The sequence below is a fragment of the Thamnophis elegans genome, chromosome 15 (genome assembly GCF_009769535.1).
Source record: "Thamnophis elegans isolate rThaEle1 chromosome 15, rThaEle1.pri, whole genome shotgun sequence".
NCBI lineage: Eukaryota > Metazoa > Chordata > Lepidosauria > Squamata > Colubridae > Thamnophis > Thamnophis elegans.
Genome location: NC_045555.1, coordinates 17,113,256 through 17,140,797, shown reverse-complemented (window position 1 = coordinate 17,140,797; position 27,542 = coordinate 17,113,256). Strand labels below are relative to the sequence as shown.

The 27,542-nt window shown below is 43.6% G+C and overlaps 1 protein-coding gene across 2 annotated transcripts in view; it reads right to left on the bottom strand.

Moving 5' to 3' along the window:
• Positions 1-27,542, bottom strand: part of CSGALNACT2 (chondroitin sulfate N-acetylgalactosaminyltransferase 2) — a 70,518-nt gene that overhangs the window by 15,516 nt on the left and 27,460 nt on the right. For both annotated transcript variants that reach the window (XM_032232110.1, XM_032232111.1), the window contains exons 2-3: positions 16,908-18,094; positions 1,306-1,522 (exon numbers count right to left, since the gene is read on the bottom strand). In XM_032232110.1, the coding sequence (XP_032088001.1) occupies positions 1,306-1,522; positions 16,908-17,562 (872 nt within the window). In that variant the 5' untranslated portion in view covers positions 17,563-18,094. The remainder of the gene's footprint in view (positions 1-1,305; positions 1,523-16,907; positions 18,095-27,542) is intronic.

Below are 27,542 nucleotides of genomic sequence, written 5' to 3'. Positions count from 1 at the left end.
CTGGAAGACCAGGTGCCAGTGCGCATTCATGCCGGAAACTGGAAGATCATCTTCCTGGCGCACGGATGCGCACTGAACGGCTGCTTTTCCTTTAACCGGCGCACGTGTGCACGTGAAAACCAGCTGGCCGATGCCCTGGAAGAGCAACGGGTGATGGCTCATGTGCCCGAAGAGATGGCTCTGCGTGCCACTTCTGGCACACGTGGCATAGGTTCACCATCACGGTATTAGGGCTCATTTTCCAGTTAGGTCTTGTTTTCATGGAAATATGGTACTAAAATGCCTCTGTCTGGCTGACGATCTTAACTGAGGCTTATTTTTGGTGTAGGGCTTATATTATGAGCATCCTAAAAAAATCATGCTAGGGCTCATTTTCCTCTTGGGTCATATTTTCGGGGAAACACGGTACCTGTACTACTACTCTGTTTTCTCCAATTCAAGGCCTATAAATCTCAACCTGAAAGAATTTTTATTTTTCTGGCTGTCTTTATTTTTTAACCTCTTCTGTGGATAGCTTTTAGATGTCCTATGGCATTACTCTCTCGTTTGGAAGTATTATTGCAGGACAGCGGTGCAGAGAATGCTGAGGACGGCAGAAAAGATTACTGGCAGTTCACTCCCTTCTATCCAGGATACGGCATATAAGCAATACTTAAGTAGGGTCTGTAATATCATCAGGGATGCTACACATCCTCTTCATGATGTGTTTTCTTTGTTACCTCCTAGGAGGGGGCTTTGTGGTACTCGAAACAGAACATCCAAATTCAGTCAGTTTTGCTCCATATAAAGGAGAGGAGAGGAGAGGAGAGGAGAGAATAGAATGGAATAGAATTCTTTATTGGCCAAGTGTGGTTGGACACACAAGGAATTTGTCTTTGGTGCATATGCTCTCAGTGTACATAATATCAACCATGTAAACGCTGAAGTTTCCTCTTTCTGCTATGTATTCAAAATGGACTGTGGGTATATGTGTATATATGTGTGTGTGTGTGTGTGTGTGTGTGTCTGTCTGTCTGTCTGTCTGTCTGTCTGTCTATCTATCTATCTATCTATCTATCTATCTATCTATCTATCTATCTCTATCTCTCTATCTGGGTGTAAGTGTGTCTGTGTGTGTACACATACAAACATGCATACATGCATACATATATCACATATCATATGTATATGTGTACTATGTATGTGTATGGGTAGCCATATTATTTCTTTGGAGAGCAGGCAACAGAATTTGATTTTTAATGTGTGCTCACAGTAAAAAAAAACATGATAATAAAGGTTACCTTATCTTATCTCTTAGGAACTTACTTGAAATTTTGCATGAATTGGGCAAAAACCTCCGTCCTTCCCGCTAGAGGAACTATGATATTGATCATTGACCGGGAGATGTCCACCGTCTCTGTCTTCACTTTCATAAGAGGACCAAACGGACGAAACAGCGAAACGTGTCGGTATTCCATTTCGTCTGCTTTCTTGTAGAATAATTCATACTGGGAGCCTTTGTCTCTCTCCGTGCGGTAATAACCTGGTGGAAAAAGCAAAAGATGGAATCAAGTCAGTCATAGATTTTACAGGCAGCAAGAAAAGGCTGTGAAACACATCCTGGTGCATTTCCTAAGGAAATTTGTCTTGGACTCAATGCTACATTTAATCCTCAACTTACAACCATTTGTGGTGGCGCGGTGGTTAGAGTGAAGTACTGCAGGCTACTTCTGCTGACTGCCAGTTGTCTGCAATTTGGCAGTTCAAATCTCACCAGGCTCAAGGTTGACTCAGCCTTCCATCCTTCCAAGGTGGGTAATATGGGGACCCAAATTGTTGTGGGGGTAAGAGGCTGACTCTGTAAATCGCTTAGAGAGGGCTGTAAAGCACTGTGAAGCGGTATATAAGTCTAAGTGCTATTGCTATTTGTTTAGTGGCTGTTTAACAGTTAAAACGGCACTGAAAAAATGACTTATGGCCGCTTTTTTTGTATTTATGACTGTTGCAGCCTCCCCATGGTCAAATTGGTACGCTTCACAAGTGGCTCATATTTATGACGGCTGCAATGTACCTGGGGTCACCAGATCCCCTTTTGTGACCTTCTGACAAGTAAAGTCAACTGGGAAGCCAGATTCATTTAGTGTTCTGACCGAGGCTTCCCAAGAGCATGAAACGAACTCCTTATCACAACAAAAAAACCCTTTTATTAATTGACTGTGAATTCTGCTCATTCACATTCAGGAAAGTTTTTCAAGGGAAGATTTACAGTCACAGACCTTATCTGGCCTGGAGAGCTGCCAGGCCAATATCTGCAAAACTTGGCAAGGAGTCTTGGAGAGTCACAAACCAATTAAGTGAACTAATTGTCTCCTGCAAACTCCACTCCCCTCTCACTCCTCTTTTATTCCCTATGGAAGGGGCCATTCAACATCCACCTGTAGCTTTACTCCCGAGTCAACCCCTGTTCTTTGTCTGGCAACTGTGCATGCGCACACTAGGAACAGGCTCCAGCTGTTCATCTGCCTCACTGATGTCTGACTCTGAAGGCAGCTGATCACTGGCATACGGCTCTGGCCCCCTCTGCCTCCAACGCAGAGCCCTCATCAGAGCCTTCCCCAGACTCCAAGACTGGCCCATGTTCCTCCCCAACCTCCTCACTGTCCAAATCCCCTGACAACTCTGCTGTCCGCTGGTGGGCCACAACACTTAGCAACCTTTCAACACTGCAAAGATTCACTTAACAACGATGGCAAGAAAGGTCGTAAAATGGGGTAAAACTCAACAACTGTCTTACTTGGCAATGGAAATGTTGACTTCAGTTGTCATTGTAAGTTGAGAACTCTCTATATGCATGAACCCCCTCAACAACTAGCCAACCAATGATGGTTTTAAACATTTGCAACTTAGCGTGACCTATCATTCATACATTAAACTCAGAATTTATAAAGACTTGGCTTAGAATCCAGCCAGGTCCATATTTTAAAAACTGCCTTAAAACATTAAACAAAAAATGGAAACAGAACCAAAAGAAATATGTCATTCATACATACAAGGATGTCAACTGTTTCAAGGTCTTTATCCAACTGAGCCAAGTTTTTGGTCAAATCTTACTTCCAGCTAAAGTAGGTGAGATATGATTCTACAAAGCAACTCTTGCAACATCAGTATTAAGGGAAAAGATTTTTTTCTCCCTTTCCAAAAACATGAGTCTCCCACTGTAAATTCTGGTATGCAAAAATAACAGTCCAGGAAGGAAAGTTCAGAATGAGATCATCTGGCACATATTTTTCATTGGGTAATTTATGGAACGATTTTGGGCGATTTTTAGAGAAACAGGAATGACTTGAGTCAGCTTGTCTTAAGTTACATATTCGTTCTTTCATCGAAAACAACATTTCTACCAACCAGTTTATAAAATTCTGTGCCTGCTACTGCATTATCTATATTAACAAATATTTAAAAAGGAGGAGGTGGAGGAGGAGGAGGAGGAGGAAGAGGAGGAGATGGAGGAGGAGACAAAGAAGAAGAAGAAGAAGAAGAAGAAGAAGAAGAAGAGGAGGAGGAGGAGGAGGAGGAGGAGGAGGAGGAGGAGGAGGAGGGAGAAGAAGAAGAAGAAGAAGAAGAAGAAGAAGAAGAAGAAGAAGAAGAAGAAGAAGAAGAAGAGTTTATTGATAGAGAAGGATCCTGTCTAAGTTAATTATTGCCAAACTTTACAATAAGCTTCCCAGTTGAGCCAATAAATGTATTTTGCTAGACTGAAAACCAAACTATTAGCTTTCCTATTATCTCCTTTGTAAGATCATCTATAATGGGTTTCTGAAAGGGATGCATTGCACAATGAATTTTTAAACTATCTACTAGAAGAATGTGAATCATGTATGATTTAGGTCAGAGTTAACCCCAAGCCTTCTGGGCTGGCAGCCCAGAGCAGGGGGCGGGGGAAACGGGGGATGATTTTGTGGAAGGGGCAAGCGATTTAAGCCCGCAACAACGTTCGCGTGAGTGGGGCCGTGTATGCGCACGCATTGGCAAGCCCCTCATATGACTCAGTGGCATTTAAGGGCAGTGGGCTGAGGCCCACAGGTTGGGGAGCTCTGATTTAGCTGGAAGGTTGCTTAAAAATGGCCCATTTTTCTATTGTTTTTGTCCTTCCCAGCCTCCAAGAGCACTTTGTAGCCCCCCCAAACCCTCTGCACATCCATTTTTGCAAAGGGGGCAGGGTGTCAGGAAGCCAAAAATGCTGTATTTAGTGGATAAGACGCAACCAGATTTTCACCCTCTTTTTTTGGGGGGGGGGAGGCGTGTCTCATACTCTGAAAAATATGGTAACTTAAATGCTTTTCTAACTTGGCAACTTTAAGGTGTATGAACTTCAATTCCCAGAGATCCCCATGGACAAAACTTAAATTCCCAGAGTTCCCCATGGACAAAATCTTAGATATTCTATTAAGTGCAAGGAAGCATTACATAGATTTTAGATCCATGGGCTGCAGGATAGTTGGTCAGGCAGGTTTGTAAAAATCTATGTTAGATGTTGGGTTGGGGACGGCATGGAGCTTAAAACAAACTATCCTGTTTCCCTGAAAATAAGACCTCCCCTGATAAAAAGCCCAATCGGGCTTTTGAGCGCATGAGCTAAAATAACCCCTCCCCCCCAAAATAAGCCCTCCCGTAAAATATTGAAACACAGCAGCAGCCACGAGGTGTGCCAAATCCCTAAAAGTGATACTGCCATTCAACTGGGTGGAGGGGGGCCTTGGAGTCAATTTACAGACAACTGATGTTTTACAATTGGCTTCCTGGTGCTGAAATGCCTGAGATCCCATCATCTTTTTTGGGGTGTGTGTGTTTATGATGGCCATCTGGGACATTGCACTGCGTAACAGAAGATAGCCATGGGACTGTATGTTTATTTGGCTCTCAGGGCAGTTGATAAAGGAAACATCTTCACACTTGTGTATTGGCTGGAGTCTGCATTCTAACAAATGGGAGGGGTCTCTAATGCTTTAATTCTACTTGCATTGCCTAAGGGGATTCAGATGTTGCTTTGACTTTAATGGCTTCCATTCTTCTTAAAAAAAGGTTCCTTTTGAAATACTCCGTTTCAAGAGTCCACTTTCTTAAGTTAGGAGAGGAGCCCTTACAAGGTGACCACATTCACTACCACCTGCACCTCAAAAATAAGACCTCTCTGAAAATAAGGCCAAGTGCTTAGAAATTATTGAGTCTGTCATCTGTACCTCCATAACTGTCTAGTTTGGCTCTGCAACTCAACAAGACAGACAATGACTTCAGAGGAGAATTAGAATTGGAAAAAAAATTGCTACTAGTCTGCCTTCCATTGAGGACCTGTATACTGCATGAGTCAGAACAAGGGCTGTGGAAGTATCTACAGACCCCTTACATCCTGGACATAAATTGTTTCAACTCCTACCCTCAAAACGATGCCATAGAGCACTGCATACCACAACAGCTAGACACAAGGACAGTTTTTTCCCCTGAATGCCATCACTCTGCTAAACAAATAATTCCCTCACCACTGTCAAACCGTTCACTAAGGCTGCATTACTCTTCATCTTCTCATCGTTCCTATCACCCATCTCCTCCCACTTATGACTGTATGACTGTAATTTTGTTGCTTGTATCCTTACAATTTGATTATTGATATTGATTGTTTCCTGATTGCTTGTTCAGTAACCTATGACGATCACTAAGTGTTGTATCTTATGATTCTTGATGAATTTATTTTTTATGTAAACTGAGAGCATATGCACCAAAGACAAATTCCTTGTGTGTCCAATCACACTTGGCCAATAAATTATTCTATTCTATTCTATTCTACTTCCTATTCCATTCTATTTCCTATTCCTATTCCATTCCATTCTATTCTATTTCCTATTCCTAGTCTATTCCATTCTATTCTGATTCCATATTCTATTCTATTCTATTCTATTCTATTCTCTCATGCACACTGTGGAGGGTTTATCCTAAGTAAATGCAGTGTGGAGATCAAATTTAACCTCCAGCCTAAACAGGAATGCAACACATTCTGTGCGGTTTTTAAAAGATGTATTTTATGATGCATCTTTTGAACAAGAGGGAAAATGAGTAACACAAAACAATGGACAATTGGAACCAGAATGAATTTAAGACTGGCAATGAACTTCAATTGGCTTTCAAATAAGCTGAGGGGTTTTTTTGTTCTTGTTTTCCTAGGTTCAAGAATTTAAATTTAATCGCCATCACAAAGGCTGCATAGAATTCTGCGGTAAAAGAACCATATACCGTTTGAGAACAAAAGTTTCAAGGAAGAATTTTATGAAAGGTTCTTTCACATAAGCTAAATGTTCCCCTTGCACATATGTGCTAGTCATTCCCAACTCTAGAGGGCAGTGCTCATCTCCGTTTCTAAGCTAAAGAGCCAGACCTGTCCGAAGACGTCTCCGTGGTCATACGGACGGCATGACTAAATGCCAAAGGCGCACGGAACGCTGTTACCTTCCCACCAAAGGTGGTTCCTATTTTTCTACTTGCATTTTACCTGCTTTGGAACTGCTAGGTTGGCAGAAGCTGGGGCAAGTTTTGTAGTTTGTAGTTTTATTGACATTTATAGGCCGCCCTTTTCCCTGAGGGGACTCAGGGCGGCTTACAATCAATGGGAAGGGAGTGTAAGACAAAACACAAGAAAGAAAAAAATGTGAATAAAAATAAATAAATAAATAAACCGATAAAACACAACATTCATTCAGCATTCGGGTGGGGCGAGGTTCGGATCTTATTCCCAGGCCTGACGGGATAGCCAGATCTTGAGGGCTGTGCGGAAGGTCTGGACGGTGGTGAGGGTACGAATCTCCACGGGGAGATCGTTCCAAAGCGTCGGAGCTGCAACTGAGAAGGCTCTCCTCCGCGTAGTCGCCAGTCGGCACTGACTGGCGGATGGAATTCGGAGGAGGCCTACTCTATGCGATCTGATGGGACGAAGGGAGGCAATTGGCAGAAGGCGGTCTCTCAGATAGTCAGATCCGCTACCATGGAGGGCTTTGTGAATGGTAAGTAGCACCTTGAAGCACACCCGGAGATCAACAGGTAGCCAGCGCAGCTCACGGAGGATCGGTGTTATGTGGGCGAACCGTGGTGCGCCCACGATCACTCGCGCGGCCACATTCTGGACTAGCTGAAGTCGTTGGATGCTCTTCAAGGGCAGCCCCATGTAGAGCACATTGCAGTATTCCAGCCTAGAGATCACAAGGGCTCGAGTGACTGTTGTGAGGGCCTCCCGATTCAGGTAGGGCCGCAACTGGCGTACCAGGCGAACCTGGGCAAATGCCCCCCTGGTCACAGCTGACAAATGGTGGTCAAAAGTCAGCTGTGGGCCCAGGACGACTCCCAAGATGCGGACCCTGTCTGAGGGGTATAAATTTTGACCCCCCAGCCTGAGTGGTGGAACGTTGGCCAAATTGTTGGGAGGAAAACACAACAGCCACTCGGTCTTGTAACGTGAGCTCACTTCGTTATGTGGCGCTAGGGATTCGAACTGCCAAACTGCCGACCTTTTTGATCAACAAGCTCAGTGTCGTATCCGTGAGCCACCACTTTTCACATACCAATATCAATTACTATTGAAAATGGATGAAATTCGAGTAATAATAGCAATACTCAAGACGCGGGAAGATGGATACTTAACTTCAACACACAAAGGGAAACAAAAGTTGAGGTTTCTTTTTTAAAATTCCTTTAACTTCATTACAACAATAGATTTGTGGGGATTTCTCGTGATTTTGTTCCAGATGTTTTATTGTTTAATAAGTGGAACACACAGACAAACAGAGAGAGAGAGAGAGAGAGAGAGAGAGAGGGAGAGAGAGAGAGAGAGAGAGGAGAGAGAGAGAGGGAGGGAGTGAGGGAGAGAGAAGAGAGAGAGGGAGGGAGTGAGAGAGAGAGAGAGAGAGAGAGAGAGAGAGAGAGAGAGATGCAAGGGGCTGCATAATTCTCATTGCAGGGTGTATCTGATGTTAATCCTGGCATGTAAAACTTAATGCCAACTGGGCACCTTGAACCAGAATGATGAGGTTTCTAATCTCGCACGTAGAGTAAGCAGAAAATTAAATAAATTTTGGCAACAGTACTAAGACATGTCATTCCACTCCTTATCAAACTCTTCTTCTGTTCCTTCTTTGCAACCTTCAAGCTTTAACAAACATTTTTTTCCCCTTTTGTGTTACTCTGTTTAGTAAGCCCTCAAAAGCATTAGTTAGGATACAGGATAAAGTCCCAAATTTAAGAAGAGAATCATTCTTTCTCCAAAGGGTTATGAATATCTGGGGCAATGGCGATTTTTTTTTTTACTATTGGTTCTGTGAGTGTGGCTTGGTGGGCTTGGCAGGGGAAGGATACTGCAAAATCTCCACTCCCACTGCACTCTGTGGCCAGCCAAGGAACTACTCAAACTACTCAAAATTTCCGCTACTGGTTCTCCAGCACCGGTCAGAATCTGCTGGATTTCACCCCTGCTTTGGGGACATGGCCAAGTTCACAAAAGCCCTAATATCATTTAATTTCTTAAGAGGAATGAGGCATTCTAATGTCTTTAGTGCTGGGGTGAAATGCTACCAGTTCGGACCAGTTCGGCCAAACCGACAGTAAAAAAAATGATTTTTCGACGATCAGCTGTGATGCATGATTTATATTAGGTAGAAAGGAGGATTTCCTGATCTCTAGCTAATTTAAATCGCGTGGCACACAGCAGACTCCCCCCGCCTCTCGCTGTTCGCTTATCTTTGCAGGTGTGCTCTGCGCATGCGAAGGTCCTGCAAATGCGCGAAGATGGCGAGCAAAGGGAGCGCATGCATGCTCACATTGCTATCGAACCGGTAGCACAGATAAGTGGATTTCACTCCTGCTTTAGTGCTTTAGCAAATCTAGTACGTTTCCCAAATTATCCTTTTCCCACAAGACCCTATTTATGAACTGCTGAGTATTTGGAGTGAGAGGTTTGTGACTGGAGGATCCATATTGATTTTTTTGTTATTGACAGAAAGAGGGAGAGAGAGGGAGAAAGGAAGGGAGGGAAGGAGGGAGGGAGAGAGAAAGAGAGAGAGGGAGGGAGAGAGAGAGGGAGGAAGGAAGAAAAGAAAAGAAAGAAAGAAAGAAAGAAAGGAAAGAAAGAAAGAAAGAAAGAAAGAAAGAAAGAAAGAAAGAGGAAGGGAAGTAAGAAGGTAAAGAGGAAAATGAATGGAATGAAGAAAGCATGGAATGAAGGGAGGGGAGGAGGGAGGAAGTGAAAGAGAGAGGAAGAGAGAGAGAGAGAGAGAAAGAAAGAAAGAAAGAAAGAAAGAAAGAAAGAAAGAAAGAAAGAAAGAAAGAAAGAGGAAGGAAAGGTGGAAGGAAAGTAAGAAGGAGACAGGAAAAATGGATGAATGGAAGGAAGAAGGAAAGGAGGAAGAAAGGAAGGAAGAAAGAAGGGAAGCACGAAGGAAGGAAAGAAGGAACGAAGAAAGAAAGAAAGAAAGAAAGAAAGAAAGAAAGAAAGAAAGAAAGAAAGAAACAGTAGCTTACTCTAGTGGTTAAAGCACCTGACTAGAAGCCAGGAGACTGTGAGTTCTAGTCTCACCTTAGCCATGAAAGCCAGCTAGGAGACTTTGGGCCAGTCCCTCTCTCTCTCAGTCCAAACCATCTCACAGGGTTGTTGTGGGAGAAAAACAGGAGGAGGAAGATGTGTTGGATATCTCAAGGACTGGCTGCCTTGAGTTATTTGTAAAAAAATAATAAAGGTGGTATACAAATGAATAAATAAAATTGGAATCCTATTCCATTAAGACCAAACTTTCATTGGTCTTGAACCTTGCTGTATTCTTCTGAATGATACATGGGCTGTCTCTGATCTCCCCAGTACTGCTACTCACCCAGACAGGGCCCGTAGTCCAAGCAGACAGAATTTAAAATTCAACCTCCACTAGCAATGCAGGAGTTTTATATCCTCCAATTAAATGTTATCGTAAAGCTTGAGAGAATCATTTCAGCAATGATGTCAATGCAACTCAAATCCTTGGAAGGGTTGAAAAGCTGAAGCCAATCTTTGCTTGGGTTATTGGATTTTTTGAGCATGATGCACCCTGTTCTTTAAGAAAACATTAAGAAAACAAAGATCATGGCATCCGGCCCTTTCAATTCCTGGCAAATAGATGGGGAAGAGGGGAAGAGCATGGAAGTAATGACAGATTTTATTTTCCTGGGCTCCAAGATCACCACAGATGGGGACTGCAGCCAAGAAATTAAAAGACGCTTGCTCCTGGGGAGGAAAGTTATAGAAAATCTAGAAAGCATCCTAAAAAGCAGAGACATCACCCTGCCAACAAAAGTGCATATAGTCAAGGCTTTGCAATTTTCCCAGTTGCAATGTATGGCTGTGGAGGTTGGACCATAAGGAAGGCTGAGTGCCAAAGAAAGGAGGCCTTTGAACCTATGGTACTGGAAAAGATTCCTGTGAGTCCCTTGGACTGCAAGGCGATCAAAGCGGTCAGTCCTAGAGGAGAGCAACCCTTATTGCTTTTTAGAAGGTCAGATCCTGAAGATGAAACGCAAATACTTTGGCCACTTAATGAGAAGGAAGGACTCACTGGAGAAGAGCCTAGTGCTGGGAACGTTGGAGGGCAGAGAATGAGGTGGCTGGATGGAGTCACCGAAGCAGTAGGCGTGAGATTAAATGGACTCCAGAGGTCCATTTAGAGGACAGGAAGGCCTAGAGCAGTGATGGCAAACCTGCGGCACGCAGAGCCATTTGTCAGGGCACGCAAGGCGCTGCCCTGTCAGCTGGCCAGCGTGCATACGTGTGCTGGCCAGCTAAGTTCACCCTTTTTCAAAGCCATTTTTCACCCTCCCCAGGCTCCAGAGGCTTTATAGGAGGCTGGGGAGGGTGAAAAGAACCCCCCTCCCGAGGCTTCATGAGCTTCCCTGAAGCCTCTGGAGCGCAAAAAAACGGCCCTATGGGCAAACCGGAAGTTCAGGAACAAGACTTCCGGTTTACTCAGAGGGTCGTTTTGACTCCTGAAGGTCCCTGAAGCCTTCGGAGCGCTCAAAACGACCCTCCAAGCAAACCGGAAGTGACTTCCGCTTTGCTCGGAGGGTCGTTTTGACTGCTCCAGAGGCTTCAGAGAAGCCTCCTGAAGGTCCCTGAAGCTTCCGGAGGGCGTCCGGGAGGGCAGGGGAGGCTGTATTCGCCCTCCCCAGGCTCCTATAAAGACTCTGGAGCCTGGGGAAGGCGAAAAAAGCATGCAAAAAATGGGGGGAGCGCCTGTAGTGTGTGCATGCGCACTGGGGGGTTGCGCATTGCATTATGGGTGCGGCACGCCCACACACGACCTCCCCTGCGCTCCCCCCCACTTATGGCACGCGAGCCAAAAAAGGTTCACCATGGCTGGCCTAGAGGAACATTGTTCATGGGATCGTGATGGGTCGGACATGACTTCGCGACTAACAACAACACCACCACGCTGCTCCTAAAGTTTAAATCGTTGGCATTGGCATTAAAATACACAGCAGATTGGTCAAAAATAGTTACTTTGTGGGGAACATCTAACCTTGTAGCTAACTGTAACCAGGAACAGGGAATTTCCTGTTTTCCCTGAAATAAGTCAGTAGTGCTTCAACTTAATTACAAAATGCCAAACAATTCATCCTGTTGAAATCTAAAAAGGAGAAGAGAGAAGTACCCGTTGACCCACAAACCATCTCAAACAAGCTGACCAAAATGGTTTTAAAGGGGGGCCCGTTTCTTCACCAAACTAAAAAAACCGACAAAGGAAGGAAGGTTGGGGTTTACAAAAGGAAGCAGTAAGCTCCAAAAATTTACTGCCTGAACAGCTTTCCCCACAAGGATTGCGGAATGATTCAACAATACCGATAAACTCCAGAGTCTGCAAACATCTGGCTTCGGCTAGTTTTCAGTTTAAGGCTTTTTGCAATAGGAAATTACGCTAGGAAGACAAAGTCAGAACGCAACAGACATATATTTCATGGGTATTCAGGAGTGCAACTCATGCATGAAAATGTTGTAATTCTGAGGGGAGGTATTCAGAGTGGAGTATGAATCTCAACCAGCATTTTAAACAACTGCAGGTATTTATTTATTACCAGGGAGCTACGGGGGAACTGATCTCACATCTTGGAAACATCCCAATGCAATCTCCACCATAAACATTTTTAGTGAGCCAATAAAATCAGGTTTTATGGGTGTGTTTTGGAATTCAAATGGGACCCAGAAGAGAATTTCTCAGTTCTGCTGTCTGAAGATCTAGTGATCAAGTGTAGCTATCACTAAGACCATGATTGTGAAACTATGTCACACGTGCTACAGGTGGCACGCAGAGCGCTTTCTGAGAGCATGCCAACCATCACCCCAGCCCAGCTCCACCGCACATGTGTGCGCACCTCCCACCGGCCAGCTGGTCTTCGTGTCTCTGCCACGCATGTGTGAGGGGCAGGGGTCATATGGGGGATGCACGTGTGCATGCATGGGGGATGGGGCGCATGTGCGGGGCACTCGTATTGCATTTTGCGACCTTGCGCAGCCCTGCTTCATGTTTTGGCTTCCAGGCTGCTGCAGGAGGCCTTCCAGGCCCAAAATGAGGCACGGTGGGGCATGTGCTCCCTCCCGCACTTCGTTTTGGGCCTGGAAAGCCTCCTGCACCAACCTGGAAGCCAAAAATGGGAGAAGAGGGGCAGGGTGCATGTGCGGGGCAGCAGGGGGGAGGCACGTGCGAATTGCATTATGTGTGTGGGTGCACACACGCACTGTCACACGTATGTGTGCACACTTTAGATATGTGATGACAAAAAGGTTAGCCATCACTGCACTCAGAGGTCTATGGGGATTCTCAATCATCCAGGTCGTGGTTGTCCCAAAGGTGATTTTTTTTTCCCCAAAAGGCAGCTGGACTTTCTTGGGGGCGTTTTTTCATCTTTAAAAATGTTTCACTTCTCATCCGAGAAGCTTCTTTGTTTCTTGAAAAAAACAAAGACTTTGGAAAAAGTGCAAAGAAGAAGCAACTAAGATGATTAAAGACCTGGAGACTAAAACATATGAAGAACAGTTGCAGGATTTGGGTTTGGCTCATCTAGAGAAAAGAAGGACTACTGGGGAGAGGACGGGGACATGATAGAAGTCTTCCAATATTTGAGGGACTGCCAGAAAGAGGAGGGGGTCAAATTATTCTCCAATGCACCTGGAGGCAGGATAAGAAGCAATGGATGGAAAATAATCAAAGAGGGAAGCAACCTGGAACTAAGGAGAAACTTCCTAACAGTGAGTACAATTAACCAATGGAACAGCTTGCAACCGGAAGGTGTGGGTGCTCCAACACTGGAAGTTTTTAAGAAGAGACTGGACAGCCACTTGTCTGAAATGGTATAGGATCTCCTACTTGAGCAGGAGGCTGGACTAGAAGACCTCCAATGTCCCTTCCAGCTCTATTCTGTTTTGTCTTCTTGGGGAAAAAAAATCACCTTGGGATTACCACTTATAAGCTTCTTAGAAACCAGAAAAACCAACTGGTTAAGCTGTTTCCCATCTCTCTTATGTATTGGTCTTGAATAGTTGTCTTCTCTTTCCATGCATTTCCTATATTAGCTTCAAAACACCACAACAAGCTAAGAAAATCCAATTTATTCATGGGTCTCGGGCAACTCAAAAACATTAAAAGCATTAGAATTCACTGACTATTAACATGAATCACTGTCTGGGAAACCAGCTAAGGAACTGGAGGAAGAGAAGCAGCAGATTCAGAGAATGAAGACTGGTGTGTTTTGCCAAAGCAAACTCTGTGTTTCATTAATATGTCATCAGCAAGAAATATTTAAGACCTGAAGCTCTAAGTACACCTAGTTTAAGATTCCTAGAATAGATAGCAAACACTGAGCAAGATTTGTCATTAAATAATAGTTAATGGACTTGCTGGCAGAAACTGTAAAACATAACCCATGAGCCATGTGTTGAGACCTACTTACTATTTGATCGTTCATTTGGCATTCCAATCTTAGATAGAGTTATGGTGGGCAATCATGTGTGGCAGGTAAGTCACAACCTGTGAAGGTGTAGACTTCTAGTTTAGAAAACATTAGATGGCCAACAACAACAACAAGAAGAAGAAGATGGAAGAGAATCTCTGTAGCTCGGGGTTGAAATGTGGAGTCCTCGGTGCTCTCTGAGCTTGGTTGGTTTCTTGCAGGCGTTTCATTACCAAACTAGGTCACATCATCAGTGCTGTGATGCTGATGGACATCAATGATGAATTAAGCTGAGAAATCCACCCTCCCCTCCCCAAAGAAGAAGTGTGAAACTGGAGTATTGTTACTTTTTTCAGGTGGTCCTTAATGTCCTCTGGCCGTGATGGTGAACCTATGACACACGTACCACGGGGGACACGCAGAGCTCTCTCTGCAGGCACCCAAGCTGTCGCCCTAGTTCAGCTCCACCGCGTGTGTCTCCTACCAACCAGCTGATTTCGGGGTCTCTGTTGCGGATTGGCGGGGAGGCAGGAAGGCTGTGCATGCATGCTTGGAGGGGGGCGAGCACAGGGGGATGTGTCATCCCCCCCCCACGTGGTCCATTTGTAGTCCAAGGAAGCTTCAGGAAGACCTACTAGGCCCAAAATGGGGTGTGGGGGAGTCATGCGCACATGCACATGGGGGTGGGGGGGAACGCGGGGGGAACGTGCATGCACGTGTGACTCCCCCATGCCCTGTTTTGGGCCTAGTAGGCATTCCTGGAGCCTCCTTGGACCAAAAATGAGCCACGTGGGGGGAAACGCCACATTCCCCTGTGCTCACCCCGCCCCCAAGCATGCGCACACAGCCTTCCTGGTGTGCAGGGGTGTTGCACAGGCATTGCATAATGCACACTCTTTTAGCATGCCACAACAAAAAGGTTAGCCGTCACTGTCCTATATTTTTAATATATATTTTTTAAAAAAAAACAACTTTAAAAAACATTGCTACCCAATCTTGTGCTTTGCGGGAGATGGTTATATATAGTCCTCAATAACTCCTTCAACTCTCCAAGATGGAGAAAGATTATAAGTGATGACTTGAATTATTGGGAAGGAAAGCCCTAAAAATAACCGTATCTGAAGCTGGCTTAGACTTTAAGATAGCTGAGATTTTCAGGATTAAGGATGGGCTGAAAACAGTATCCATCATCAAGCTGTCGTTAATTCTGCCAATATCACGTATGTTAGAATCTGGACACAATAAAGCTGAACAGACTCTTTAATTGGCCTATTCTCAACACAAAAGCTTATGAATACACCTGCTGTACAGTATATATTATCATATTTCTCAGTGTGACCCCCCCAACACCTGTTTAAACATTTTTAGCATCCGATCATAATCAAACTCTTTGTAAGCAAGTATACAGCTCTGTCTTTTGTTTTATAATCTGTCATACAGGCAAGTCCTTGACTTATAACTGTTCATTTAGTAACCGTTCAAAGTTACAATGGTACTGAAAAAAAGTGACTTAACATCCCTGTGGTCAAGTGCCAGCTTGGCAACTGGCAGAAAAAACAATTACTACCAACCTGCCTTCCATTGAGGACCTGTATACTGCCACGAGTCAGAACAAGGGCTGTGAAAGTATCTACAGACCCCTCACATCTTGGACATAAATTGTTTCAATTCCTACCCTCAAAATGACGCTATAGAGCTCTGCACACCAAGACAACTAGACACAAGGACAGTTTTTCCCCAAACGCCATCACTCTGCTAAACAAATAATTCCCTCACCATTGTCAAACTATTCACTACGGCTGCATTACTATTACTATTAGTCTTCTCAACGTTCCTATCACCCATCTCCTCCCACTTATGACTGCAGGACTGTAACTTTGTTGCTTGTATCCTTACAATTTATATTCATATTCAGTGTTTCCTGATTGCTTATTTGATATGACTATCATTAAGTGTTGTACCTTATGATTCGTGACGAATGTATCTTTTCTTTTATGTACACTGAGAGCATAGGCACCAAAGACAAATTTCTTGTGTGTCCAATCACACTTGGCCAATAAAGAATTCTATTCTATTCTATTCTATTCATATTTATGTTGGTGGCAGGGTCCCTGGGTGTGTGGGTGGGTGTCACGTTGATCCTTTTTGGACCTTCTGATAAACAAAGTCAACAGTGAAGCCAGATTCACTTAACAACTTCCGTGAGTCACTTAACAACTGTGGCAAGATCGATCATAACATGGGGAACAAAACTCACTTAACCACGGTCTCACTTAGCAATGGAAATTTGGGGCCCGATTGTAGCCGTAAGTCGAGGACTACCTGTACGTGATCGGGGCAGAGTGCCTTCCTGCAAACTCTGATTTCCAAGGCTTGTGTTGTGGCCTGTCGGCCACTGGCCCCTCTAGCAGCCGAATCAGAGGAGGAGGAGGCACGGGAGTCAGGATCAGCATCAAGGCAACCTGCAAGCTCCAAGGGGCAAGAGGAAATGGGGCTGTCAGAGAGAGAGAGATAGAGACAGAGCCTGGGCCATCCATCAGCCCTCAGATGGAGAATCAACAGCCCCAGGTCTGGAAGTGGCTGATGAGGAAGAAGTGGAACAGCTGGGTCCAGTGCCTGATGTGTGGATGTGTAGAAGGCAGAGGAGAGGGGAGAGGTGGAAATCTATGGGACGGTCCTTGGGTTGGAAGACCCACCGCTGCTATTGAAGCCCTACCCTAGCTCTGGGATAAAAGGCAGGGGGAGGAGATGAATAGATGTGGCAGATAACTATTCCTCTTCCTGCCAGATGGACTTATCAGCCTGCGTTGAGAGAGAAACTTTTTGCCGGGGCTGCTGGCGCTGCTAATAAAGGAGTCATTGCTTCAACTACAGAGCGTTTACTGTGTTTGGGGAGCTGGGTCAGAAGGAACCAGGTGGAAACATACCTTCTACAAAATCACTTTCGCTGTAAAGCTGCCGCTCCCCAATTCCGTCGTCTTCCTCTTGTCCTTCTTCGTCAGGATTATTGATCACCTCCAGGCCCGCCTCAATCACTTCCACCAACTCATCCCGCTTATCTTTCCGGACAGGCTTCTCCTCCGGGTGACGGGTGAGTCCCATCTCCAACTGGTACACCTTCATGGAGGTAAAACTCTCAAAAGGGATCACGGCGTATTCGCTGGGCAGCTTGGCGCCGATGCTCACTTCGGCTTTGTCTATTTGGGAATGCAAGTATTCTAAGAGGTCGTTGGACGTTTGTTCCTTGATGCCCGGCGAGCCCATGCTCTGGACTTTGGGGTTTTTCTTATCCTGCAAGAGCTTCAATTTCTCACTCACCTCTTGAAGTTCCAGCTTCAGTTGGGCGATCTGACGCTTCAGGCTGGCGGCCCTGTCTTGGTAGTGTTCTTCCTGTTCTTGAAGAAGGGCCTGGTAATGCTCCTTACCGAAATGATCCCCGCTGAGGCCAGGAAGCGATCGGTTGTTTTCGGTTGGTGGGGCGCACTCCAGGAGATACATGATCAGTAATAGACTCAGCAGCAAAGCTAACCCGACCAAAAGCCATCGCGTTCTGGCTTGAAATATGAATCCTCTCCTGGGCATCCTTGGAGTGCTGTGGTCCTATTCCGAATCACAAAGCTGATCTTTGCAGGTCGTTCCTTGCCATCTGAAAGGAGCCATCATTTTAGAGGTGAATCCACTCGGCTGTTATAGCCACATTTCAACAGCCCTCTTCTTCATCTCCAAGCCGAGCTTAAATCCCCAAATGAAGCTGCCTTCCCATTCCTGCCAGCTGTTGCCTGCATCCAACTGGCTGACGCGCCTCTCGTTTAAATAAGTGCCGTTTTGCACCAGTAGGGAAAGCTTGTTGTTACAACAAAGTCACCTGCTTTCCGTTTTCCACCACGAGACCCTTAAGTTTATCGATCAACATATATGAAAAAATTAAGAAGAAACCCGTTCTTACTGGCCCTGGAGTAGGTTTGAGCTCCTCCATGAAGGACGCAGAGAAGCCAAAAAACAGAAGTTAGTATTTCAGCATGGTATTTTCATCCAACATTTGTCCTTCTCCTTTCTTCTTCTTGGAAATCCAGGATCTGAGTCAGCAAAATGCAGGAAAAGCCTAATATTAAATCTGGGGGAGGAAAAAATATTTGGTTAGAACTACAAAGCAACCAGACAGATGGAAAGCACATAAAGGCAATGCCTAATATCCTAAAAATCTAAATGTAATGAATTGCATATAATTTTGTGGCTAGACTAGAATAGGGGAAAATGGCAACGCTGACATATTTTCTACTTTACTCATCTACAAGCGCCTTCTTGGGCAACAGATTTTTTTAAAAAAATTATAACTGGCCTGTCAAAACTCATTCTGACAAGAGGCATTTTTTTTAACTTGCTAAATAAAATCTGGAAAGGAAAAAAAATCCAGCAAATTCTTCATTACCAATTGAAAAAGACTTTTAAATGCAAGAATTTTAGAATGTCAAAAAGTTTCATAACTTCTACAGCTGGGGCCCCCCAAATAATAATAAAAAGATGCTAGAGAAATATCAACTGCGGTATTGGCTTTCAGATGTTGGTTATTTCAAAAAGAGTTGGGGAAAGCGCCACAGTTGCTTTAGGAACTAATAAAATATGTTCCAGAATATGGAATAACAGGGAGATGGAAGGGACCTTGGAGGTCTTCTAGTCCAAATCCTCTGCTCATACAGGAGGCCATATACCCATGATGGTGAATCTATGGCACACGTGCCAGAGGTGGTACACACAGCCCTCTCTGTGGGCACATGTACTGTTGCCAGCTGCTCTTCCTGGTTCCATCGCATGCATGCATGTCGGCCAGCTGGTCCGGTGTGCATGCATGCACACTGGCCAGTGTGCACAACCCAAAGGAGAGCAGCTGGCCAGTGTGCATGTGCACGACAGAACCCGAAAGAACATCTGGCTGCCACGCACATGCCTACCACCCAGCTGCTCTCTTCTGAATTCTGGTGCTCCAGTTTCAGCACTCGGTGCCGAAATGTTTAGCCATCACTGCCATATACCATTCTGGGCAAATGATTGTCCAGTCTGTTCTTGACAACATCCAGTGATAAGCTGTTCCACTGATTGTTTTCAGAGTTAGAAACTTTCTTCTTATTTCTAGGTTTGATCTCTCTTTATTAAGCTTCCACTCTTGCTCTGCCTTAGATACTTTGGAGAAGAGATCGATCCCCTCTTTTCTGCGACAACCCCTCTGTGACTACTATCATGTCACCCGATTATTCCTTTCATTAGACTAGACATGCTTAGTTCCCACAACTATTCATCATATCTTTTAGCCCTCAGCCCACTAATCATCATTGTTTGCTCTTCTCGGCACTCTTTCTAAAGTCTCAACATCTTTGTAGCATGACCAAAACTGGATGCAGCATTCCAAGTGCAGTCTTACCAGTATAGTGTAAAACAATATTAATTGTTCACATGATCTTGATCCTTAATCAAATTGGTCTTGAGAACCTGGATCCTTAATCAAATTGGTCTTGAGAACTTTGACAGGCAGGGATGGTATTCACTCACCTTCCCTACCGGTTCACAAATGTCAGCGCACATGCCCCGTCCGTGCATGTGCTCAGCCTTCTGCGCATGCGCTTTGACTAAAAAAAGTGCCTAAATGGAATGGCATAGAGCCTGGGAGGGTGAACGGGCATGGGGCATCCACAATTTCCGCTACCGGTTCGGGTGAACAGGCCCAAACTGGCAGAATACCAGCTCTGTTGACAGGTAATAACAACCTTCGACTGAATGTCCTAACTCTCCTCCACAGGATAGGACTCGAGATGGAATTGCTTCTACGATAAACTTCTAAATCCAGATCAAGATGGAATAGAAAGACCAGACTTCCTTCCCATAATACTCTTTGGGTTCTCTGCACTGACATCTGCGAAATTAATTGTACAGTTTTGCTGTACGGACAGCTCAAAATGTTGCCCACTTCTCTCTGCGAGTCTCTAAAAACTTGGGCTGCCATAGTTAGAGTGTCAAGACCTTTACTCTGGACTGCTAACAATTATTACATAATTCCTACAAAAAAAATGCATGGATTTACACTGTTACCAATTAATAGCATTGACTGCAAATTGTTATATTTGACAACCAGAAAGAAAAAAAACAAAACAAGTTTAATATGTTGATAAAAGAACCGTTACAAAAATCCAGACTCCTCTTGGTAGAATCCTCCCCATATTAACTCATGTTCCGATGGTAATAACATTTCTACAGAAGTGGTCAATTCTGTTGCATTTAACATTTTTATTGAGTTGCTAGCTGATAACCCAGCGTTGCCTGGGTATTTATTTATCCTAATCCTGTATTAGATAGGAAAAGCCCTGATTTCGGCGACATTTAGTTACAAATGTTTTTCCTGTGCCCTCAGAAGTCCTCAAAAATAATTAAAGCCTTGTTGAATATGTCTGGACCAAACGTAATTTCTAATGTTGGATTTTCCCCCTTATCAGAGGGAGCCCCCTTATGGAGTACTGTGAAGCTATTACCATGGCAACTCCACTGTGCTGTACAGTAGAAGTCATTTTATGACAGTACGGTAGAAGCTGTTTTAAGGCACAACAGACTGTATCTTAACAGAACACACACACACCGAGGGGGTATCTTACCCTCACAGTATTTGTTTCCAGAGAATAGTAAGCCATCTGTATACCAAATTGGGTTGAAATTGCTCAAGGAGTTCCAAAGTTATGCTGGAACACACACACACACACACACACACACACACACACACAAAACACACACACAGTGCCATTTTAATATATATAGATAAAGTACTATAAAACACAAAATACAAAAGTAAATAGAAAAGCAGTGTGGGGGGAGGAGAAGTGAGGAAAGATAAAGGGGGGGGGGAGAAGCATTGATTTCCAAGTCTCTCTGTTACAGTAAAATAAGGCGTCAAATCACAACCTTTTGCTTTTTCATAATAATATGAAGTATCAAGCCTTTTTCTATAAAGATCTATCAATCTACATGGTAAAACCCCAAATCAGAATTTCATTCTTTTCCACATCAGGCAAGAAGTTCAGAAGTGGTCTCCATGTGGAAACAAAAGTATTCATCATATTTTTCAGTGCATAAGATGCACTGGAGTATAAGACACACTAAGATTTTGAAGAGGTAAATTTTTAAAAAAGTTTTTGCACTCTGCAGGCCTCCCAAACCCTCTGCACGCCTTATTTTTGGTGAAAAATGGGGCATGCAGAGAGTTTGAGAGGCCTGCAAAGTGCTCCTAGGGGCTGGGGGGGCAAAAATGAGCAGAAAAGGACCCATTTTTCACAAAAATGGGCCCATTTTTCATAAAACACAGGGCATGCATAGGCTTTGAGAGGCTTGTAGAGTGCTCCTGGGGGCTGGGGGTGTGGCAAAAATGAGCAAAACAGCCCATTTTAGCTCATTTTTGCCCTCCCCAGCCCCCAGGAGTATTTTGCAGGCCTCCCAAACCCTCTTCATGTCCATTTTGCAAAGAGGACAGGGTTTCGAGAGGTCATAAATTCAATGTATAAGATGCACCCAGATTTTCACCCTCTTTTTGTGGGATAAAGGTGTGTTTTATACTGTGAAAAATACGGTATGTTCTTTTCTTTCATCAAAGTGGATCATTTTTCCATTTCAGCCAACTCCATCAACCTCTGCAACCATTTGTCCATAGTAGGAATTAAAGTGTCTTTCCATTTTTGTGCATACAATAATAATCTTGCTCCTGTCAACATATATTATAATAATAAAGTTCCACATTTTTTCTCCTGTTATTTTTCCATTAGGCCCAAAAGGAAAAGTTCTGGTTTCATTATTATCTCCATTTTCAAAATTTTCTGTATTAAAATATGAATCATACTCCAGAAACTTTTTTTGCTTTATCACATGTCCACTATAGATGATTCAAAAGTCCCCGCTTTGACTTCCTGTGGGAGGAGCCTGTCGCCAAGGAGCTCAACGGAGCCCCTCTCAGAGTTCTGGTCTGTATATCTAATTAAGATCAATAGATATCACCCCTTCCTGGCAGAAAGGGGCAGGCAGAAGCTCAGGTGCTAGGATTTATTCGTAGTTCACAGCCCCCTTTCTTTTTTTTTTGGGCTGCGAACGGAGAAGAGATCCAGCGTAACTGAGCTCTTATCTCCAGCCAGTTCCTCGCAGCTGCCTTTTTGCAGCCCTAGACAGGCGACCCCCCCACTCAGGACAATGATAAATTGTTTAAAGCAACTTAAGCTAACACGAGCGGGTCTCACTCCTGTGATGTTTTTTTTTTTATAACTATCTAAACACCAGCCTTGTTTTTCCTTTGAAACTTCTCTGTGCAATTGGGATACAAAATGGCGTTTTTACTATGTTGGTGATTGATGACGTAATTAATCGGCTTTATCTCCCCGGAGACTGCTACTCATTAACAAGCAAAATCTACAAATAATTTATTGAGAACTGACCAGCTGAAGACACTGTTTATCTGTTTATTCTCAGCTTTTATCTATAATGCCTCCCAGGTCTAAGCAGGCAAAAAAATCCCCCCCGCATGTGCTTAAAGAACTTGTTAGTAAATCGCTGCCTTTGTCTCCTACACCACCTACTGGAGATTCCTTGACACAGGAGCTTTTCTTTCAAATAATTAATGACCTTAAACAAGAAATTAAAGAATTTGTGCTGGATTTATGCGATAAAATACAGACTAAAATTGCCCAAATAAAGGCGGATATGTTTGAAGTTACGTCTACTTTGACAGATTATATCGAAGAAATGGAGACTAAACTGGAAACGTTGGAGGGGGCTAATTTTAATTTGACTTCTAATATCCAAGCATTACAACAAGAGATTAGAGATACTCAAACATAACTTACAATGATAAATTATAACAGAAAGGCGTCTGCAATAAGAGTCAGAGGACTGCCCGAAAAGAAAGGAGAGAACTTGAAACAGACGTTTGTAGAAGCTTTCAGCCAAGCGGTGGGAGGTCCGGGACTCAATTTTGATTGGAATATTCGAAAAATCTATCGCCAGAATTCGCGTGTAGCAGAGCAACGACAGCTTCCAAGAGACATAATTATATACTTTTTCACAAGAGAATCCAGAAATGCGATCACTCAAAAGTTTTACAATAACAGGCTCCGAATCGATGGCCATGATTTGTTTGTCTTTAAAGAAATCCCGCTCCAGATGCTGCAAGCAAGGAGAGGCTATACTTTTTTAACCCAAGAACTTAGAAATCGTCAAATACAGTATAAATGGGAAGCTCCAGTTGGAATCACAGTTACATTTGAAAATCAAAGATTTCGTATTAATTCTGTTTCGGAAGCTCGGGACTTTTATTATAAAACTCTGAAGGCGGGGCTTCTTGACTCACTCGGAAACGCGGAAGGACAAGGTGAAGGAAAGACAAGCAGCAAGTCACTTGGTTACAAGAAGGAGGGAGTTGTTCTCCCCCTACTGGAGAGGCAGAAGAGCGGAAACTGAGGATTCAGTCATATTCTCAAAGCAGCGGGACACGTGGTTATAAGGGAGAGGGTAGCCTTCTCTTTCCGAAAGGGCAGAAGAGTAAAGAATATAGATCCAGCGATGTCTTTAAAATACTTTCTAAGCTTTTGGACTGATTAAAACTTTAGGATTTCTGTTTGGTATGAAATGGTAAAGCTGTGTACTGATGAGGAATGGAAAGAAGCATTGCTTATTCTAGACAGATATTATACGGGACTTTTACAAGACTTATTTGAATCTCAATCCAAACTGCGCATGAAGTGTTTTCTGTGAGGAAAGCGGGGACTAAGATTTATTTGAATTGCGGTTTGGGATGAATGGAGTTGGGAGGAGTGGGGCAGAAAGGAAGGTGGAGCGGGATATTGATGAAGGGATCTTGGGATTGAATGAACTGGTATGGATTTTGGGCACACATTTTACGGATTTACATGCTTGAAGTATAACATAAAAAGCTCAGGATTTTAAAGTGAAGAGCGAGATCCTAATCTTATGCAATTTGGGCTTGGGAGGAATGGAGACGTGAAACGAAGGGTAGGAAGATGAGTAGCGAAAGTATGATTAGACTGCTCTGTATTTGAAGATAAATTGATTTTTGTATAAACTAATATTTGAATATAAGGTTAAGAAAGGCTATCTGGAGAGTCTACAGGAAGATGGGGGTAAATATCAAAGAAGTAAGGGACGAGGACAAAATATAAATGGAATGATTCACACTGTTTAAATTTTAAGAATGATGGGAGGCTGAGCATAATGCAAAAGATTTTTAAAAATTTTTTTTATTTACTTTTTCGTTTTTTTTTTCTTTTTTTCTTTTTCGGAGTGTTCTTTTTATTTTATTTTCATTATTATTGTTAATAAGATATTTTGAAGGTGAATGGTACTGAACTGTGCCGGGTGTGGGACCTGGGAAGTCGGAGGGGGTTAGGGAGGGGGGTTCATTGGGGGTGGGTGGGCGGGTGGAGATATAGTTTCAATATATAGAATAAGAAGAATACACTTGTATACTGTTGATTCTTATATTTTCTTTTTATTTTTCTCTTTTTTTTTCTTTTTGCTTTTTTCCTTTCTTTTTTCTTTTTAGCGTAACTGAATAGATTAAGGAATAGAGAAATGCACCATAGTGAGAAGTAGAGGAAAGGAAGAGGGAGAAGTAAGGAGGGAGGAAGAGGGGAATGTAAGGAGGATGAGAGGGGAAGGAGGGTGAGGAAGGCGAGAAAGGAAGATAGGAGGGGAAAGTGAAGTAGGAGGGGTGATCGTTGGAGGGAGAAAGGAAAGTTGGAGGGGGAGAAGAAGGGGTGTATGAAAGCGATAGGTTGGGTTTATGAGTTGTGTTTAGGTTGGGGTTTTTCTTTTCTTACTATTATATTATTATTATTGCAAATATCCAGTATATAAGTGAATGTACAAAATTGAAAATGAAAATGAATAAAACATTTAATAAAAAAAAAAAAAAAAGTCCCCGCTTTATTTACTTTTACACTTCCAACATTCATTTGACGCCCCTTCAAACATCTGAGATAATTTATCTGGTGTTAAATACCAACAATACATAGAAGAGGCCAATTCTTTTGCAACTGACGCACAGAGGCACTTCAAGGGATTTTAAAAAACTAACAAATGTTGTAATCAAAAGCTTTGTGGCCCATCTCATCAGATACCAGAATTCAATTACCAAATGCAGAACGGAGGTGATGGAGAAGAAAGAGATGGAGTGATGGAGGAATTAAGAAACTTTCCTATCATGCGCACTGGACTTCAACTACAATAATCCTATACACCAGTGATGGCTAACTTTTTTGGTGCCAAGTGGCCAAAGCGCACACACAAACCCCAAAAATGCAATGCGAGTGTCCCCCATGCATGCACCCCACCCCCACACATGCCCCTGACCCTCTGCACATGCATGCATGTCCGCTGCATATGCGCTCCCCCGCCCGCCCATTTTTAGCTTCCAGGTTGGTGCAGGCAGTTTTCCAGGCCCAAAACAGGGCGTGGGGGGGGGGCTTGTGCGGTGCCCGCATACCCAGCTTTAGCTTCAAAGTTGGTGTGGGAGGCCTTCCAGGCCCAAAATAGGGTGCGGGGGGGGTGTGCCCACACACGAACCCCAAAATGGCCCCCGTGCATGCCCCCCTCCGCACATGCGCAGCAGAGAACCGAAAATCAGCTGACCAATGGGAGGAGTGCGCGCATGCACAGTGGAGCTGGGCTGGGGCAATGGCTGGCGTGCCCGCAGAGAGAGCTCTGCATGCCACATGTTGCACACGTGCCATAGGTTTGCCATCATTGCTATACACCAACGCACAAAGTACTACACACCAACACACAAAATATGAGGAATAACAGAATAACAGTTGATAATGTGTATGGAAGACACTGCAACAGTTGTTGGTCATAAGTCATTTTTTTCAATGCTGTATAACTTCAAACAATCACTAAATGGACTCCCTGCATTAGAGAACAGTAACGAACATGTAGAACATAACTGCTTCTTTAAAAATTTCTTGACTAAGCTCTCACATTGCAAGTGTGCAAACACTGTGAATCTGATGTTTCATTTTTTACCTCCTTTAACTTCTGACTTCTTAGGCTTGATGGGGTTTTTTTTCTGAATTTTTTAGTTTATTCAAAGGAAGTTAAAATACAAAATGCCAAAATATTTTGGGCAATTAAAAAAAAAAGACATTAAAAATGTCTTACAAATAATTTAAAAAGACACACAGACATAGCTTCCTTCCAGGTGTTTGGCCTGACATTAAAAAGATGACTATCTTAAGGGCAGAGGAAAGAAATATTTATGCATTCACAAGTCAGGTTGATCTTTATAGTGTGACAAAATGCTTCATTTTAAATTGCTGTATTTATTTGCCTTCCTCACTATTCATGGATCTTCCTACAGCCTATGTAGCACCTGCAAACATTAAGTGGTTTGCTTAAGCATTTTATTTAAATGAAGTTCCTTTGCTTCAATTATGAAATGTTTTACATAATTCATCATTTGGAATCAACTTAAGTTTCCTTGAAGTAGAACATGCATCCCTTCTCCAAAAATCATGTTCCTAATTCTGTGTTGTGGCCCACTAGCTGCCAGTGGAGCTGGTGGCAGACGTGGACAATGTGGAGGTTGGGAAAGAACTTGGGCCAGTTCTGGCATCTGGAGAAAGCTCTGGTGGATGCGCTACATCGGACGCAGAGATAGAGCCAGGGCCGTCCGACATTACCCAGCCACCGGAGAGGCAGCTGCCTTTGGAGGAGGAACAACATCTGGGGCCTGCTCCAGATGTGCGTATGCACAGAGCTGTCAGGAGAGGAGAACAACGGAGGACAAGGAATTGACTCAGGAAGCAAAGCACACGTGGACACTGAATGGCCCCTCCCTGGATGGGGAATAAATAGAAGGGGAGTGGTTGTTATAGGAGACAACAGTTCGTATTTCTGAAGATTTTGCTCATTGTGTTTCGTGCCTCAGAGACTGTTTACCAGAACTTAATTTGCAGCTTTGCACCTGGGAGCTCATGGCCTGGCAATTATCGCAAGGAACTGATAGGATATGTTACTGCAGTTAACTCTTTGAAGGACTATTGCCTGGACTTTTCGGTGTGTGAATGCAATTCATTCACAAGATATAAATAAAGGGTTTTTTCAGGACAAGGAGTCTATTTCTTGTTTCTCCTAAAGGCTGGGTCAGAACACTGTTGTGAATTTAAGCAGCCTGGGCTGGTAGGTTTACATCCTTCAGCAATTCTTTTGTAATGCTACACAACTTCGGCTAAGGTGGACATGAAGCTACTACCAGTAACAACCTTGGCTGATGACGGCCAGCGATATCTTTTTGTGAAATCCTTGAGCAGGAACCATGTGATAAGAAGGCAGACAAATCTATATAGAAAGTTGATAAATAGAAGCCAGATAAATGTCAAGGTTCAGAAAGACAAGGAAATGATAATGGGATGATAATAACAGACATTGGGGCCACTTGGAATTGCCAGAGGTCAAATGAGGAAGACAGCAAGGATGTCTGAACCATAACGCACCCTTGAATTCTCAGACAGGGGACGGTATTTTCA